Here is an 18,617-nt window from a genome sequence, read left to right on the forward strand (position 1 = left end):
AAATTACCTTCAATGGATCAAGTTCATTCTCATAGGATTTGACAATTTCCTTTGACGATGTTAACTGGGCTTCCTTACTAGTAATCTGATCGCGAATCTCACAAGCTTCTTCCTTATTTTGCTTCAGATATTTTAGTTCTGTTTGACATTCTTTTACTTTCTGACCTTGTGTCTGACGTACCTGCCGAAGTGTTTCCAAGGCTTTAATGTACCTTTGAAGATATTAAATAAAAATCAAATTTCTGGCTAAGCAAATTATAGTATATTCAAACAATGGACTATAATGCAGTCATTAAGATTACATTTACAAAGAGTTTTTAATAACTTAGAAAATGCTTATGACATAATAGTAAGTACAAATGTTACATATATACTGTCAACCAGGTAAATGAAGATGCAAAGAAAGAAAACTGAAAGGAAATATGCTGACTGGTTGCCACTGGATAAGAGGTAATAACTGCTGACTTTCTTGCTTTACAATTTTTTTCTGTTTAAAAAAAAGAAGCATCCAAATTGCAACTCTGGCTCAATAACTTAATGGACTACAAAATCTAATTAAAGGTTACAAACCTTGTTGCGGAAAAAATCTCATCAAATTTTTGCTTCAAAGCCTTTCCTTCACTTAAAGGCCAATTAGACTCTTCTTGGTGACAGAAAATGACATTATTTAGCACAGATTTGGAAACACCAAGAGAACTTATCATCTCTCGGTCAATTTCTGCACACTTGGAGCTGAGACTGACTGTTTCGCCATGCCTATAGAAAATGAAAATCAAGAACTTATGTAAAATATTCTGCTACTTAATCAATCTTTCATGCTGTACTTGCAAAAAAAACAACAAAAAGAAGGCCCCTCATCCACTCCCTGTGGATAGCTTTCTCATATTAAAAAGTATAACTCTTAAATGACTCAGTAGTTCCCTAATGAAAATGTAAAACGGTGATAGGGAAAAGGTGCCAGAATTTTTTTTTACATAGTTGGACTTTTAATATAATAATCTAAAACATTTATAGACAATACATAGAGGAAAATAAACTATCTTCTATCCCCAGAACTTGAAAATAAGAGACTTAAAAGAATAAAACAAAACATGATGATACATAACAGACAGGCAAAGGTACTTAAAAACATCTAAAGACTGTATAGTTTATTCTTTATTTATTTATTTATTTTTAAAGTCACCAATTTATTCTGTAAGGTCAGTAAAACCTCATTGCTGAAAAATAGGTATATATTTAAATAGGAGGAAAAGAAATATCAATTAAACTTACCACAATGATTCAGAATAAAATCTTAGGAAAGCAGCAATACATTTGGACTTTTCTCGTGAAATAAATTTTTGATAGTATAAAAAATGAGTTGTATATACATGAAATGTACATTACTAAAACTTTAAAAATATTTGCCTTATATGTAATATTTTATTGTTTTTATTTTATGGTAAATAAGTTCTCAAAGTGTAAATTATATTGATTTAGAAGAAAGATAATTTTTGCCAATTATTTTTGTATTGTTTTGTTTTTGACTGTACAGCTTACATAAGGGATTGTTCAGTAAAAGACACACAGTAAAAGGAGTGTAAAGGCAAACCTTAGTGATGCCCATCCAAGCAAATCCAAGGAAGATTCTTAATCAACAGACCTAAGTTCTACGGTCACACTGACAAAGCAATCAAATAGACAGAATTGCCTCAGGGTCTTTTAAATAAGTTCCCTACCCAGGGCCAGAAGCATCCCTGCCCTTGGATTCCAAGAGATCTCTCAGCATCTTTCATCAGAAGGATAAATTGACCATTTTCTTTCATATCTTCTGTCCAGTATCTGTTAACAACTAGATTAGGTGAGTGGATGCAGTGTCTGTCTATACTGTCATTTTATATGTATTCTGAAGATATTACACTGAATGTACTAAGAATGTTTTGTAGGGGGATGGAATGGACAAAGATAGACCAGGAGATTAAGACATTAGACCAGGGAAAGATGATGGTAGCCTGAACAAGAATGGTTCTCACAGAGATGGAGAGAAACAGACTGAAGAGCCAGTTAGGCAAAATCCATAGGACTTGGTAATGAACTGAATATAGATGGCAAGGAAGCTGTCAAGACAGACTTAGCTCCGTGTCACTGGACGGATGGGGGTGTCATTCACTGAGATAAGGAGGTCTATTTTGTATAGCAATAGCATTATCCTAATTAATACAGAGGTTATTTGTGACCTTAGTTGGAGCTGTTTCAGTACAAGAATGGGGCTAGAGTAGGAGTCAGGAGGATGTCAAGAAATGGAGACAGTGAGTATCAACAACTCTTTTGAAAAAATTGTCTGTGAAGGGGAAGATGGAGACAGACCGTAACTGGAGTGAAATGAAATCTGAGGTGTGGGAGAGACCTGAGTATGTTTAAAAGCCAGTGAAAAGAATCCACTTGACAAGCCAGTAGCTAGTACAGTGTATCTAGCACATGACAGGTGTGACACATTACTGATTAAATAAAGAAATTATTTAATCAGTTTAACAAATGAATAAATGAAAGGAAGGGATAAGATGATAAGTAATTTGCTCAACAAGGATAAAGCCATGAATTCAGGGCAGCCTACCTAATTCCAATATCCATACCCATTACAATATGATACCTGCCCTTAACAGAATGACAACAGTTGAAAGGGACCTGTCTGCTTATCTAATCCTTCCCTATAGACATGATTACTAGCACTTTTCATTCATTCAATCTATATTTGAGTGATTATGCACCTTCAATTCAGCAACTGTCCATAAATTACTCAAAGGAGTGGAGCATTATCACTAAATCTTTAATGGGATCATTCTGTTTAACTGATAAATAGTATCAAATAAATAATTAAATGTTGATAGTGGACAAAGCTGCGCAGGTATAGAGTCAAGGTGGATCTCTATACTTTCTGCTCAGTTGTGCTAAAAAACTAAAACAGCTCTAAAGATAAAGTCTGTTAAAATATTAATAAGTTCCCCTAAAATAAACTTAAAGTAGTAGTAAAAAAACCATAGTTTTATAGACCTAAAGACAAAAAAATGAACAGATAATTCAAATATATAATAAACACCTACTTTGTTCTAGTAATGACTCCTTCCAGGGTTTTAAATTCTGTCTTTTTGCTTTTCTGAGTACAAACCATAGATCTCTGCACAGCTACAAGTTCTCCATTGACATCACGAAACTGCAGACGAATCTGTGCTCTAACATCTGTTTCTTGAGCAACCTTTGAAGGTAAAGAGAGAAAAATTATGCTACCTTAATAAGTATCAGAACATTAGTTCTGAAAGAAAATATATAAGCAATCTTACTCATCAAAAATGAAAAAAAAAGAAAAACATCCAAAATAAATGAGATTACATATCATTCAAAATACAGAAGGACACTGAATAGCCAAAGCAATCTCGAGAAAGAAAAACAGAGCTGGAGGAATCAGGCTCCCTGACTTCAGACTACGCTATAAAGCTACAGAAATCAAAGCAGTATGGTACTGGCACAAAGACAGACTTACAGATCAACAGAACAGGATAGAAAGACCAAAAATAAACCCACACACCTATGGTCAATTAATCTACGAAAAAGGAGGCAAGAATATACAGTGGAAAAAAGAAAGTCTCTTTAATAAGTGGTGCTGTGAAAACTGGTGAGCCACATCTAAAAGAATGAGATTAGAACATTCTCTAACACCATACACAAAAATAAACTCAAAATGGATCAAAGACCTAAATGTAAGACTGAATACTATAAAACTCTTAGAGAAAAACATAAGCAGAACACTCTTTGACATAAATCACAGCAATACCTTTTTGCATCCACCTCCTAGAGTAATGGAAATAAAAACAAAAATAAACAAATGGGACCTAATAAAACTTCAAGCTTTTGCACAGCAAAGGAAACCATAAACAAAGGAAAAGACAACCCACAGAATTGGAGAAAATATGTGCAAATGATGTGACTGACAAGGGATTAATCTCCAAAATATACAAACAGCTCAACAGCTCAATATCAACAAACAATCCAATCAAAAAATGGGCAGAAAATCTAACTAGACACTTCTCCAAAGAAGACACACAGAGGAGTGATCAAGATGGTGGAGTAGTAGGACATGAAGCTCCCCTTCTCCCATAAATACATCAAAAATACATCTACATGTGGAATGATTCTCACAGAATATCTACTGTAAGCTGGCAGAAGACCTCAGACTGTTGAAACGGAAAGAAAATCTCCAGTAAGCGGGTAGGAAAAAAGAAGAAAATAGCGAGAAAGCAATTGGGATGGGACCTGCGCCCCTGGGAGGGAGCTGTGAAAGAGGAAAGGTTCCTGTACCCTGGGAACTCCCTCACCAGTGGGGAGATTGGCTAGGACAGAAGGGGAATTTCTGAGCCTCATAAGTGAATGCAGCACTGGGTTTGTGGCAGCCAGAGCAGAGGGAGAACTACACAGATGGTCAGTGCTGCCACCCTGCACTCCCTGGCCTGAGACACTCTTCCACCAGTGCGGGCAGGGGCTGGTTGCTGGAACTCTGGCTTCGGAGATCAGAACCAGAGAGAGGACTAGGTTTGGCCGTGTGGAAACAGCCTGCAGGGGGACTGGAATCCAGTGTGAGCGCAACTGAGGGTGTACTCAGAGGAAGCCTGGGCTGCCTTAGAGGCCAGTCACCATTGTTTTGGGGCTGCATGAGAGGAGGAGCAGGACCCGAATTGTAGCCTTTTTCCCTGTGTGTGTGGTCTCAGAGGGCAGGACACTGCCTGCACAGGCTCCAGGAGTGGTCTCCTGGCCCCTGCTACCTCCCTCCCAGAACTCAGGAGTGGTTGCAATCCACTGCCACTACCCGTTCAGATGCCAGGAGTGGTCGCAAGCCCCCACTGCCTCCATCCCAGACCCCAGGAGGGGTCGTGAGCCTCATTGCCTCCCTCCCGGACCCCAGGAGTGGTCCTGAGGCCCTGCCGCTGCCTGCCTGGACTCCAGGAGTGGTCACAAGCCACCTTGATTCCCATTATATGCTCTTAGGGTGCTCCTGAGCCGCCACCACAAACCTGAGGACCAGGCACGAGCTGCCACATCTGCACACCCGCTATCAAGAAAATAACCAGCACACGCTGAGGAAAGAGGCGATAGGCATCCATACTAAAAAGAGCCCTTGCACCAAATATATTAAACTCACACAAGCTACAGAGAAACACCCCTATGTATAAATAGCCCTCCACAACCACAGTATATAATTGTTTCTCCTAAACTCACAAAGTAAAAGAAATATAAATAAAATGAAAGAGCACAGCAACCACTCCCAAAGACCAAGAGAATTCCCCTGAAAGAAGAAACAATGAAACACACCTCTTCTAATAGACACCAGTTTCAAAAAGGAGATAATGAAAATACTGAAGGAATTAAGAAAGACTATTGATGGAAATGTAGAATACTGTAAAAAGGAACAAGAAGCTATAAAGAAGAACCAAGAAAAATTAGAAAACTCATTTGCAGAGACGAAAGCTGAGCTAAAAGCAATGAAAAGCAGAATGAACAATGCAGAAGAATAAATAAGTGACCTGGAAGATAGAATAACAGAAACCACCCAATCAGGACAGCAGACAGAAAGCCAGATCAAAAAAAAAAAAAAAAAAAAAAGCAACATAAGAGACCTATGGGATAATATAAAGCATTCCAATCTACACATAATAGGGATCCCAGAAGGAGAAAGAGAAAAGTGGATCAAAAATGTATTTGAAGATGGGTTTCCCTGGTGGCGCAGTGGTTGAGAGTCTGCCTGCCAATGCAGGGGACACGGGTTCGAGCCCTGGTCTGGGAAGATCCCACATGCCGCGGAGCAGCTAGGCCCGTGAGCCACAATTACTGAGCCTACGCATCTGGAGCCTGTGCTCCGCAACAAGAGAGGGCACGATAATGAGAGGCCCGCGCACCGCGATGAAGAGTGGCCCCCACTTGCCGCAACTAGAGAAAGCCCTCGCACAGAAACGAAGACCCAACACAGCAAGGAAGGAAGGGAGGGAAGGGAGGGAAGGAAGGGAAGGGAGGGAAGGGAGGGAGGAAAGAAAGGAAGGGAGGAAGGAAGGAAGGAAGAAGGAAGGAAGGAAGGAAGGAAGGAAGGAAGGAAGGAAGGAAGGAAGGAAGGAAGGAAGAAAGAAGGAAAGAAAGAAAGAAAGAAAGAAGGAATCCTGGTCAAAAAAGGTGATGATTTACTTTTAAAAAAATGTATTTGAAGAAATTATGGCTGAAAACTTCCCAAACCTAAAGAAGGAAACAGATATGCAGGTTCAGGAAGCACAGAGGGTTCCAAATAAAATAAACCCAAACAGACCTACATCAAGACATATAATAAAAATGGCAAAATTTAAAGATAAAGAGAGGATTCTAAAGGCAGCAAAAGAAAAAGAGTTAATTACTCCGCATCTGCACACAATACTTCACAAAGAGTTAAGAGGACTCCATAAGGCTATCAGCAGATTTCTCTACAGAAACACTGCAGGCCGAAAGGGAGTGGCAAGACATATTCAAAGTCCAGAAAGGGAAAAACGTGCAACCTAGGATACTCTACCCAGCAAGATTATCATTTAGAACAGAAGGAGGGCTTCCCTGGTGGCACAGTGGTTAAGAATCCGCCTGCCAATGCAGGGGACACGGGTTTGAGCTCCAGTCTGGGAAGATCCCACATGCGGCGGATCAACCAAGCCTGTGCACCACAACTACTGAGCCTGCACTCTAGACCTCAAAAGCCACAACTACTGAAGCCCGCGCGCCTAGAGTCCGTGCTCCACAACAAGAAGCCACAACGAGAAGCCTGTACACTGCAACAAAGAGCAGCCCTCCATCACTGCAACTAGAGCAAGCCCGTGAGTAGCAACAAAGACCCAACACAGCCAAAAATAAAAATAAATAAAATAAATAAATTAAAAAATAGAGAGGTAAAGAATTTCTCAGAAAAGCAAAAACTAAAGAATACAGCAATACTAAACCTATCCTAAAGGAAATATTGAAAGGCCTTCTCTAAATAGAAAAGAAGAATCTACAGGAAAGAGAAAATCACAATTGGAAAGTAAATCACTTAAATAAGCCAATACACAGATTAAAAAAAAGATCAAAATATTTCTGTGAAAGTGATGATAACCACAATGAAGAGCAAAAGAATGATCATGAAGATGTAAAAGAGAACATCAAAATCGTAATATGAGGAGAAGAGTAAGAAAATGTAGATTTTTTTTTTTCCTACTATGGGTTTGAGCTTATATGACTACCAGTCTAAGGGAAATACTGGGTTGGCCAAAAGGTTCATTCGGTTTTTTCCATAAGATGGCTCTAGTGGCACTTAGCTCTCTTTAACTTCATTCAAAACAATTTTGTTAGATTGTATGTGACAGCTGTCATATCAGCGTGCATTTAAAAAAAGACTTCTCAAAATTGGTGAATTTTTGTGTAGCCATTTAATATTGAAGATGGAAGTAAAAAAGCAACACTTCCGGTATACTGTGCTTTATTATTTCAAGAAAGGTAAAAACCCAACCAAAATGCAAAAAGAGATTTGTGCAGCGTATGGAGAAGGTGCTGTGACTGATTGAACGTGTCAAAAGTGGTTTGCTAAGTTTTGTGCTGGAGATTTCTCGCTGGACGATGCTCCACGGTCGGGCAGACCAAGTTGATAGCGATCAAATAAAAAAATTAATTGAGAACAATCAACGTTATACCATGCGGGAGACAGCCGACATACTCAAAATATCCAAATCAAGCACTGAAAATCATCTGCACCAGCTTGGTTACGTGAATTGCTTTGATGTTTGGGTTCCACGTAAGTTAAGTGAAAAAAACCTTCTTGATTGTATTTCTGCATGTGATTCTCTATGTAAACGTAATGAAAACATTCTGTTTTTAAAACAAATTGTGACGGGCAATGAAAAGTGGATCCTGTACAACAGTGTGGAACAGAAGAGATCTGTGGGGCAAGCGAAATGAACCACCACCAACGACACCAAAGGCCAGTCTTCATCCAAAGAAGGTGATGTTGTGAATATGGTAGGACTGGAAGGGAGTCCTCTATTATGAGCTCCTTCCAGAAAACCAAACAATTAATTCCAACAATTACTGCTCCCAATTAGACCAACTGAAAGCACTCAATGAAAAGCGTCCAGAATTAGTCAACAGAAAATGCATACTCTTCCATCAGGATAACACAAGACCACATGTTTCTTTGATGACCAGGCAAAAACTGTTACAGCTTGGCTGCGAAGTTCTGATTCATCCGCTGTATTCACCAGACATTGCACCTTCAGATTTCCATTTACTTTGGTCTTTACAAAATTCTCTTAATGGAAAAAATTTCAATTCTCTGGAATACTGTAAAAGGCACCTGGAACAGTTCTTTGCTCAAAAAGATAAAAAGTTTTGGGAAGATGGAATTATGAAGTTGCCTGGAAAATGGCACTAGGTAGTGGAACAAAAGGGTGAATACATTGTTCAATAACATTCTTGTGAAAATGAAAAATGTGTCTTTTATTTTCACTTAAAAACCGAAGGCACTTTTTGGCCAACCCAATAGATATAGGAAGGGGTTAACATACTTGAAAAATAAGGTAAGCACAAATCAAAAACATACAATAGATTCACAAAAATGAAAAAGAAGAAAACATAAGTATAATACAAAAGAAAACCATCAAACCACAAAAAAAAAAAACAGAAAGGGACAAAGAAGAAATACAAAATCAACAGGAAAACAAGGTTTAAAATGGCAATAAATACATACCTATCAATAATTACTTTAAATGTCAATGGACTAAATGCTCCAATCAAACGACACAGAGTGGCAGACTGGATAAAAAAACAAGAGCCTACAATACACTGCCTATAACAGACCCACCCTATGGCAAAGGACACACACGGATTGAAAGTGAGGGGCTGAAAAAGACATTTCATGCTAACGGAGATGACAAGAAACCAGGGGTCGCAATACTTATATCAGACAAAATAACTTTAAAACAAAAGCCATAAAGAAAGATAAAGAAGGACACTATATAATGATAAAAGGAAGAATACATGAAGAGTATTTTACACTCGTCAACATACATGCACCTAATATAGGAGCATGCAAATACAGAAAATAACTACTACAAGACACAAAGGAAGAAATTGACAGGAATAAAATAACAGTAAGACTTTAACACCCCACTCAAATCAACAGACAGATCTTGCAGGCAAAGAATCAATAAGGCAACAGAAATCCTAAACAATACAGTAAAACAGTTAGACATAACTGATATTTGGACATTACATCCAAAAAAACGCAGAATATATACATTCTTTTCAAGCACACATGGAACATTCTCTAGGATTGACCACATACTAGGGCACAAAACAAGCCTCAACAAATTTAAGAGTATAGAAATTATCTCAAGCATCTTTTCTGACCACAACAGCATGGAACTAGAAATTAACCACAGAAAAAGAAAGAGAAGAAAACAATTACATGGAGACTAAACAACATGCTACTAAAAAACCAATGGGTCAACAATGAAATCAAAGAGGAAATTAAAAAATACATTGAGACAAAAGACAATGAAAACACAACCATACGAAAACTATGGGATGCGGCAAAAGCAGCTCTTAGAGGGAAGTTCATAGCAATACATTCCTTCCTCAAAAAAAACAAGAAAAATCTCAAATAAACAACATTAACCTACCACTTAAAAAAATAAGAAAAAGAAGAACAAACAAAACCTTAAGTTGGCAGAAGCAAGGAAATAATAAAGATCAGAGAGAAAATAAATAAAATAGAGATCTAAAACACAATAGAAAAAAAATCAAGAAAACCAAGAGCTGGTTCTTTGAAAGGATAAATAAGATTGACAAACCTCTGGCCAGGCTCACCAAGAAGAAAAGAGAGAGAACCCAAATAAACAAAGTAAGAAATGAAAAAGGAAACATAACAGCTGATACCACAGAAATTCAAAAAACCATAGGGAGTACTATGAACAATTATATGCCAACAAATTCAACAACCTAGAAGAAATGGACAAGTTTCTAGAAACATACAGTCCACCAAAATTGAATCCAGAAGAAACAGATCATTTGAACAGACCGATCACTAGAAGTGAAATAGAATGTGTAATTAAAAAACTCCCTACAAACAAAAGTCCAGGACCAGATGGCTTCACAAGAGAATTCCACCAAACATACAAAGAACTTATACTGATCCTTCTTTAACTCTTCCAAAAAATGGAAGAGAAGGGAACACTCCCGAAGACATTCTATGAAGTGACCATCACCCTGATACCAAAACCAAAGACAACACCAAAAAAGAAAATTACAGGCCAATATCTTTGGTGAATTGAGATACAAAAATTCTCAACAAAATATTAGCAAACCAAATCCAACAACACATAAAAAGATCATACACCACAATCAAGTAGGATATATCCCAAGTTCCCAAGGTTGGTTCAACATACACAAATCAATCAATGTGATACATCACATAAACAAAAGAAAAGACAAAAAACACGTCATCTCAATAGATGCAGAAAAAGCATTTGACAAAATTCAACAACCATTCATGACAAAAAGTCTTACCAAAGTGGGTACACAGGGAACATAATAAAAACTATGACAAACCCACAGCCAATATAATACTCAATGGTGAAAAGCTAAAAGCCTTCATGCTAAAATCTGGAACAAGACAAGGATGCCCAGATGACTTCCCTGGTGGTCCAGTGGCTAAGACTCTGCACTCCCTATGTAGGGGGCCCAGGTTCAATCCCTGGTCAGGGAACAAGATCCCACATGCCACAACTAAGAGTTCGCATGCTGCAACTAAAGATCCTGCATGCCGCAACAAAGATCCCGAGTGCCACAACTAAGACCCGGCACAGCCAAATAAAAAATAAATAAGTAAATGACAAGGATGCCCATTCTCATCTTTTTTATTCAACGCAGTATTGGAAGTCCTAACCACAGCAATCAGACAAGAAAAAGAAATAAAAGGTATCCAAATTGGAAGGGAAGAGGTAAAACTGTCATTATATGCAAATGATAATATATATAGAAAACCTTAAAGACTCCACACAAAACCTGCTAGAACTGATAAATTCAGCCAGGTAGCAGGATACAAGATTAACATACAGAAATCGGTTGCGTTTCTTTACACCAGCAGTGAAATATCAAAAAGGTAATGTAAAAAACCAATACCTTTTAAAATTGTAACCCCGGGACTTCCCTGGTGGCGCAGCGGTTAAGAATCCACCTGCCAATGCAGGGGACACGGGTTCAATCCCTGGTCCGGGAAGATCCCACATGCTGCAGAGCAACTAAGCCCATGTGCCACAACTACTGAGCCTGTGCTCTAGAACCCGCAAGCCACAACTACTGAGCCCACATGCCGCAACTACTGAAGCCTGTGCGCCTACAGCTCCGGCTCTGCAACAACAGAAGCCACCGCAATTAGAAGCACGCACACTGCAATGAAGAGTAGGCCCCTCTCGCCACAACTAGAGAAAGCCGGAACGCAGCAACGAAGACCCAATGCAGCCAAAAATGAATGAATAAATAAATAAAATTTTTAAATGATAATAAAATAAAATCAGAACCCCAAAAATAAAATACTTAGGAATAAACCTCACCAAGGAGGTGAAAGACTTATACATTGAGAACTATAAAACATTAATTATAGGAAACTGAAGATGATTCAAAGAAATGAAAGATATCCCATGCTCTTGAATTGGAAGAATTATTACTGTTAAAATGGCCATACTACCCAAAGCAATCTACAGATTTAATGCAATCCCTATCAAATTACCCATGACATTTTTCACAGAACTAGAACAAATAATCCTAAAATTCATATGGAACCATAAAAGACCCAGAATTGCCACAGCAATACTGAAGAAAAAGAACAAAGTAGGAGGCATAACGCTTCCAGGTATCAGACAATACTACAAAGCTACAGTAAGCAAAACAGCATGGTATTTGCACCAAAACAGACATATGGATCAATGGAACAGAATAGAGAGCTCAGAAATAAACCCACACACCTACGGTCAATTAATCTTCAACAAAGGAGACAAGAATATACAATGGGAAAAAGACAGCCTCTTCAGCAAGTGGTGAGAAAGCTGGACAGCCATATGTAAATCAATGAAGTTAGAACACACCCTCTCACCATACACAAAAATAAACTCAAAACGGCTTAAAGACTTAACCGTAAGACATGACACCATAAAACTCCTAGAAGAGAACACAGGCAAAACATTCTCTGACATAAATTGTAACAATGTTTTCTTAGGTCAATCTCCCAAGGTAATAGAAATAAAAACAAAAATAAACAAATGGGACCTAATCAAACTTACAAGCTTTTGCACAGCAAAGGAAACCACAAACAAAACGAAAAGACAACCTACAGAATGGGAGAAAATATTTGCAAACAATGCGACTGACAAGGGCTTAATTTCCAAAATATACAAATGGCTCATACATCTCAACAACAGAAAAAAACAACCCAATCCAAAAATGAGCAGAAGACCTAAATAGACATTTCTTCAAAGAAGAAATACGGATGGTCAATAGGCACATGAAAAGATGCTTAACATTGCTAATTATTAGAGAAATGCAAATCAAAACTACAATGAGGTACCACCTCACACCAGTCAAAATGGCCATCATTAAAAAGTCTATAAATAACAAATGCTGGAGAGGGTGTGGAGAAAAGGGAATCCTCCTACACTGTTGGTGGAAATGTAAGTTGGTGCAGCCACTGTGGAAAACAGTATGGAGGTTCCTCAGAAAACTAAAAATAGAATTACCATATGATCCAGCAATCCCACTCCTGGGCATATATACAGACAAAATTATAATTCAAAAAGATACACATATCCCAATGTTCACAGCAGCAATATCCACAATAGCCAAGACATGAAAACAACTTAAATGTCCACCGACAGATGAATGGATAAAGAAGATGTAGTACATATATACCATGGAATACTACTCTGCCATAAAAAAGAATGAAATAATGCCATTTGCAGCAATATGGATGCAACTAGAGATTATCATACTAAGTGAAGTAAGTCAGAAAGAGAAAGACAAATAACATATGATATCACTTATATGTGGAATCTAAAATATGATACAGGGACTTCCCTGTTGGCACAGTGGTTAAGAATCCGCCGGCCAATGCAGGGGACACCGGTTCGATCCCTGGGCCGGGAAGATCCCACATGCCACAGAGCACCTAAGCCCGTGTGCCACAACTGCTGAGCCTGTGCTCTAGAGCCCGTGAGCCACACTACTGAGCCTGCATGCCACACCTTCTGAAGCCCACACACCTAGAGCCCATGCTCCACAACAAGAGAAGCCACCGCAATGAGAAGCCCATGCACCACAACAAAGAGTAGCCCCAGCTCGCTGCAACTAGAGAAAGCCTGTGCACAGCAACTAAGACCCAACGCAGCCAAAAATAAAAATTAAATAAATTTTTAAAAAATAATAATAAAAACTAAAATATGACACAAATGAACCTACCTATGAAATAGAAACAGAATCATGGACATGAGAACAGAGTGGTGGTTGCCAAGGGGGAGGGGGTTGGAGGAGGGATGGAGTGGGAGGTTGGGGTTTGCAGATGTAAACTTTAATATATAGAATGGATAAACAACAAGGTCCCACTGTATAGCACAGAGAACTACATACAGTATCCTATGATAAACCATAATAGAAAAGAATATGAAAAAAAGAATATATATATATATATATATATATATATATATATATGTATAACTGAATCACCTTGCTGTACAGCAGTTAACACAACATTGTAAATCAACTATACTTCAACGAAAAAAAAAAAAAGGATGATTAACCAAGATGGCGGAGTAGAAGGACGTGCTCTCACTCCCTCTTGCGAGAGCACCAGAATCACAACTGGCTGCTGGACAATCATTGACAGGAAGACCCTGGACTTCACCAAGTAGGATACCCCACGTCCAAGGACAGAGGAGAAGCCACAGTGAGACGGTAGGAGGGGCACAATCAGAGTAAAATCAAATCCCATAACTGCTGGGTGGGTGACTCACAGACTGGCGAACACTTATACCACAGAAGTCCACCCACTGGAGTGAAGGTTCTGAGCCCCACGTCAGGCTTCCCAACCTGCGGGTCCGGCTACGGGAGGAGGAATTCCTAGAGAATCAGACTTTGAAGCCTAGTGGGAATTGATTGCAGGACTTTGACAGGACTGGGGAAAACAGAGACCCCACTCTTGGAGGGCACACACAAAGTAATGTGTGCATCGGGACCCAGGGGAAGGAGCAGTGACCCTGGGGGAGACTGAACCAGACCTACCTGCTGGTGTTGGGGGGTCTCCTGCAGAGGCGAGTGGTGGCTCTGTTTCACCATGCGGATAAGGACACTGGAAGCAGAGGTTCTGGGAAGTTCTCCTTGGCGTGAGCCCTCCCAGAGTCTGCCATTAACCCCACCAAAGAGCACGGGTAGGCTCCAGTGTTGGGTTGCCTCAGGCAAAACAACCAACAGGGAGGGAACCCAGCCCCACCCATCAACAGTCAAGTGGATTAAGGTTTTACTGAGCTCTGACCGCCACAGCAACAGTCAGCTCTACCCACCACCAGAGCCTCCCATCAAGCCTCTTAGATAGCCTCAACCACCAGAGGGCAGACAACAGAAGCAAGAAAAACTACAATCCTGCAGCCTGTGGACCAAAAACCACAGTTACAGAAAGATAGAGAAGATGAAAAGGCAGAGGGCTATGTACCAGATGAAGGAACAAGAAAAAACCCCAGAAAAACAACTAAATGAAGTGGAGATAGGCAACCTTCCAGAAAAAGAATTCAGAATAATGATAGTGAAGATGATCCAGGACCTCGGAATAAGAATGGAGGCAAAGATTGAGAAGATGCCAGAAAAGATTAACAAAGACCTACAAGAATTAAAGAACAAACAAACAGAGATGACCAATACAATAACTGAAATGAAAACTACACTAGAAGGAATCAATAGCAGAATAACTGAGGCAGAAGAACGGATAAGTGACCTGGAAGACAGAATGGTGGAATTCACTGCTGCGGAACAGATTAAAGAAAAAAGAATGAAAAGAAATGAAGACAGCCTAAGAGACCTCTGGGACAACATTAAACACAACAACATTCGCATTATAGGGGTCCCAGAAGGAGAAGAGAGAGAGAAAGGACCAGAGAAAATATTTGAAGAGATTATATTCGAAAACTTCCCTAACATGGGAAAGGAAATAGCCACCCAAGTCCAGGAAGCGCAGAGAGTCCCATACAGAATAAACCCAAGGAGAAACACGCCAAGACACATAGTAATCAAAGTGGCAAAAATTAAGACAAAGAAAAATTATTGAAAGCAGCAAGGGAAAAACGACAAATAACATACAAGGGAACTCCCATAAGGTTAACAGCTGATTTCTCAGCAGAAACTCTGCAAGCCAGAAGGGAGTGGCATGATATACTTAAAGTGATGAAACGGAAGAACCTACAACCAAGATTACTCTACCCGGCAAGGATCTCATTTAGATTTGATGGAGAAATCAAAAGCTTCACAGACAAGCAAAAGCTAAGAGAATTCAGCACCACCAAACCAGCTCTACAACAAATGCTAAAGGAACTTCTCTAAGTGGGAAACACAAGAGAAGAAAAGGACCTACAAAAACAGACCCAAAACAATTAAGAAAATGGTCATAGGAACATACATATCGATAATTACCTTAAACGTGAATGGATTAAATGCCCCAACCAAAAGACATAGACTGGCTGAATGGATACAAAAACAAGACCCATATATATGCTGTCTACAAGAGACCCACTTTAGACCTAGGGACACATACAGACTGAAAGTTAGGGGATGGAAAAAGATATTCCATGCAAATGGAAATCAAAAGAAAGCTAGAGTAGCTATACTCATAACAGATAAAATAGACTTTAAAATAAAGAATGTTACAAGAGACAAGGAAGGACACTACATAATGATCCAGGGATCAATCCAAGAAGAAGATATAACAATTATAAATATATATGAACCCAACATAGGAGCACCTCAATACATAAGGCAACTGCTAACAGCTATAAAAGAGGAAATCGACAGTAACATAATAATAGTGGGGGACTTTAACACCTCACTTACACCAATGGACAGATCATCCAAAATGAAAATAAATAAGGAAACAGAAGCTTTAAATGACACAATAGACCAGATAGATTTAATTGATATATATAGGACATTCCATCCAAAAACAGCAGATTACACGTTCTTCTCAAGTGCGCACGGAACATTCTCCAGGATAGATCACATCTTGGGTCACAAATCAAGCCTCAGTAAATTTAAGAAAATTGAAATCATATCAAGCATCTTTTCTGACCACAACGCTATGAGATTAGAAATGAATTACAGGGAAAAAAACGTAAAAAAGACAAACACATGGAGGCTAAACAATACGTTACTAAATAACCAAGAGATCACTGAAGAAATCAAAGAGGAAATCAAAAAATACCTAGAGACAAATGACAATGAAAACACGACGACCCAAAACCTATGGGATGCAGCAAAAGCGGTTCTAAGAGGGAAGTTTATAGCTATACAAGCCTACCTCAAGAAACAAGAAAAATCTCAAGTAAACAATCTAACCTTACACCTAAACAAACTAGAGAAAGAAGAACAAACAAAACCCAAAGTTAGCAGAAGGAAAGAAATCATAAAGATCAGAGCAGAAATAAATGAAATAGAAACAAAGAAAACAATAGCAAAGATCAATAAAACTAAAAGTTGGTTCTTTGAGAAGATAAACAAAATTGATAAGCCATTCGCCAGACTCATCAAGAAAAAGAGGGAGAGGACTCAAATCAATAAAATCAGAAATGAAAAAGGAGAAGTTACAACAGACACCACAGAAATACAAAGCATCCTAAGAGACTACTACAAGCAACTTTATGACAATAAAATGGACAACCTGGAAGAAATGGACAAATTCTTAGAAAGGTATAACCTTCCAAGACTGAATCAGGAAGAAACAGAAAATATGAACAGACCAATCACAAGTAATGAAATTGAAACTGTGATTAAAAATCTTCCAACAAACAAAAGTCCAGGACCAGATGGCTTCACAGGTGAATTCTATCAAACATTTAGAGAAGAGCTAACACCCATCCTTCTCAAACTCTTCCAAAAAATTGCAGAGGAAGGAACACTCCCAAACTCATTGTATGAGGCCACCATCACCCTGATACCAAAACCAGACAAAGACACTACAAAAAAAGAAAATTACAGACCAATATCACTGATGAATATAGATGCAAAAATCCTCAACAAAATACTAGCAAACAGAATCCAACAACACATTAAAAGGATCATACACCACGATCAAGTGGGATTTATCCCAGGGATGCAAGGATTCTTCAATATACGCAAATCAATCAATGTGATACACCATATTAACAAATTGAAGAATAAAAACCATATGATCATCTCAATAGATGCAGAAAAAGCTTTTGACAAAATTCAACACCCATTTCTGATAAAAACTCTCCAGAAAGCGGGCATAGAGGGAACCTACCTCAACATAATAAAGGCCATATATGACAAACCCACAGCAAACATCATTCTCAATGGTGAAAAACTGAAAGCATTTCCTCTAAGATCAGGAACGAGACAAGGATGTCCACTCTCACCACTATTATTCAACATAGTTCTGGAAGTCCTAGCCACGGCAATCAGAGAAGAAAAAGAAATAAAAGGAATCCAAATTGGAAAAGAAGAAGTAAAACTGTCACTGTTTGCGGATGACATGATACTATACATAGAGAATCCTAAAATTGCCACCAGAAAACTGCTAGAGCTAATTAATGAATATGGTAAAGTTGCAGGATACAAAATTAATGCACAGAAATCTCTTGCATTCCTATACACTAATGATGAAAAATCTGAAAGAGAAATTATGGAAACACTCCCATTTACCATTGCAACAAAAAGAATAAAATACCTAGGAATAAACCTACCTAGGGAGACAAAAGACATGTATGCAGAAAACTATAAGACACTGATGAAAGAAATTAAAGATGATACCAACAGATGGAGAGATATACCATGTTCTTGGATTGGAAGAATCAACATTGTGAAAATGACTATACTACCCAAAGCAATCTACAGATTCAATGCAATCCCTATCAAATTACCAATGGCATTTTTTACGGAGCTAGAACAAATCATCTTAAAATTTGTATGGAGACATAAAAGACCCCGAATAGCCAAAGCAGTCTTGAGGGAAAAAAATGGAGCTGGAGGAATCAGACTCACTGACTTCAGACTATACTACAAAGCTACAGTAATCAAGACAATATGGTACTGGCACAAAAACAGAAACATAGATCAATGGAACAAGATAGAAAGCCCAGAGATTAACCCACGCACCTACGGTCAACTAATCTATGACAAAGGAGGCAAAGATATACAATGGAGAAAAGACAGTCTCTTCAATAAGTGGTGCTGGGAAAACTGGACAGCTACATGTAAAAGAATGAAATTAGAATACTCCCTAACACCATACACAAAAATAAACTCAAAATGGATTAGAGACCTAAATATAAGACTGGACA

General features: G+C 38.6%; 1 protein-coding gene across 3 annotated transcripts in view; it reads right to left on the reverse strand.

The window, feature by feature from the left end:
- Window positions 1-18,617, reverse strand: part of RAD50 (RAD50 double strand break repair protein) — a 117,118-nt gene that overhangs the window by 77,376 nt on the left and 21,125 nt on the right. For all 3 annotated transcript variants that reach the window (XM_082455331.1, XM_082455329.1, XM_082455330.1), the window contains 3 exons: window positions 3,081-3,232; window positions 571-756; window positions 8-212 (listed from right to left, as the gene is read on the reverse strand). In XM_082455331.1, coding sequence (XP_082311457.1) covers window positions 8-212; window positions 571-756; window positions 3,081-3,148 — 459 coding nt within the window. In that variant the 5' untranslated portion in view covers window positions 3,149-3,232. The remainder of the gene's footprint in view (window positions 1-7; window positions 213-570; window positions 757-3,080; window positions 3,233-18,617) is intronic.

This window comes from Balaenoptera physalus (assembly GCF_965194825.1).
Source record: "Balaenoptera physalus genome assembly, chromosome: 3".
Classification (NCBI taxonomy): Eukaryota; Metazoa; Chordata; class Mammalia; order Artiodactyla; family Balaenopteridae; genus Balaenoptera; species Balaenoptera physalus.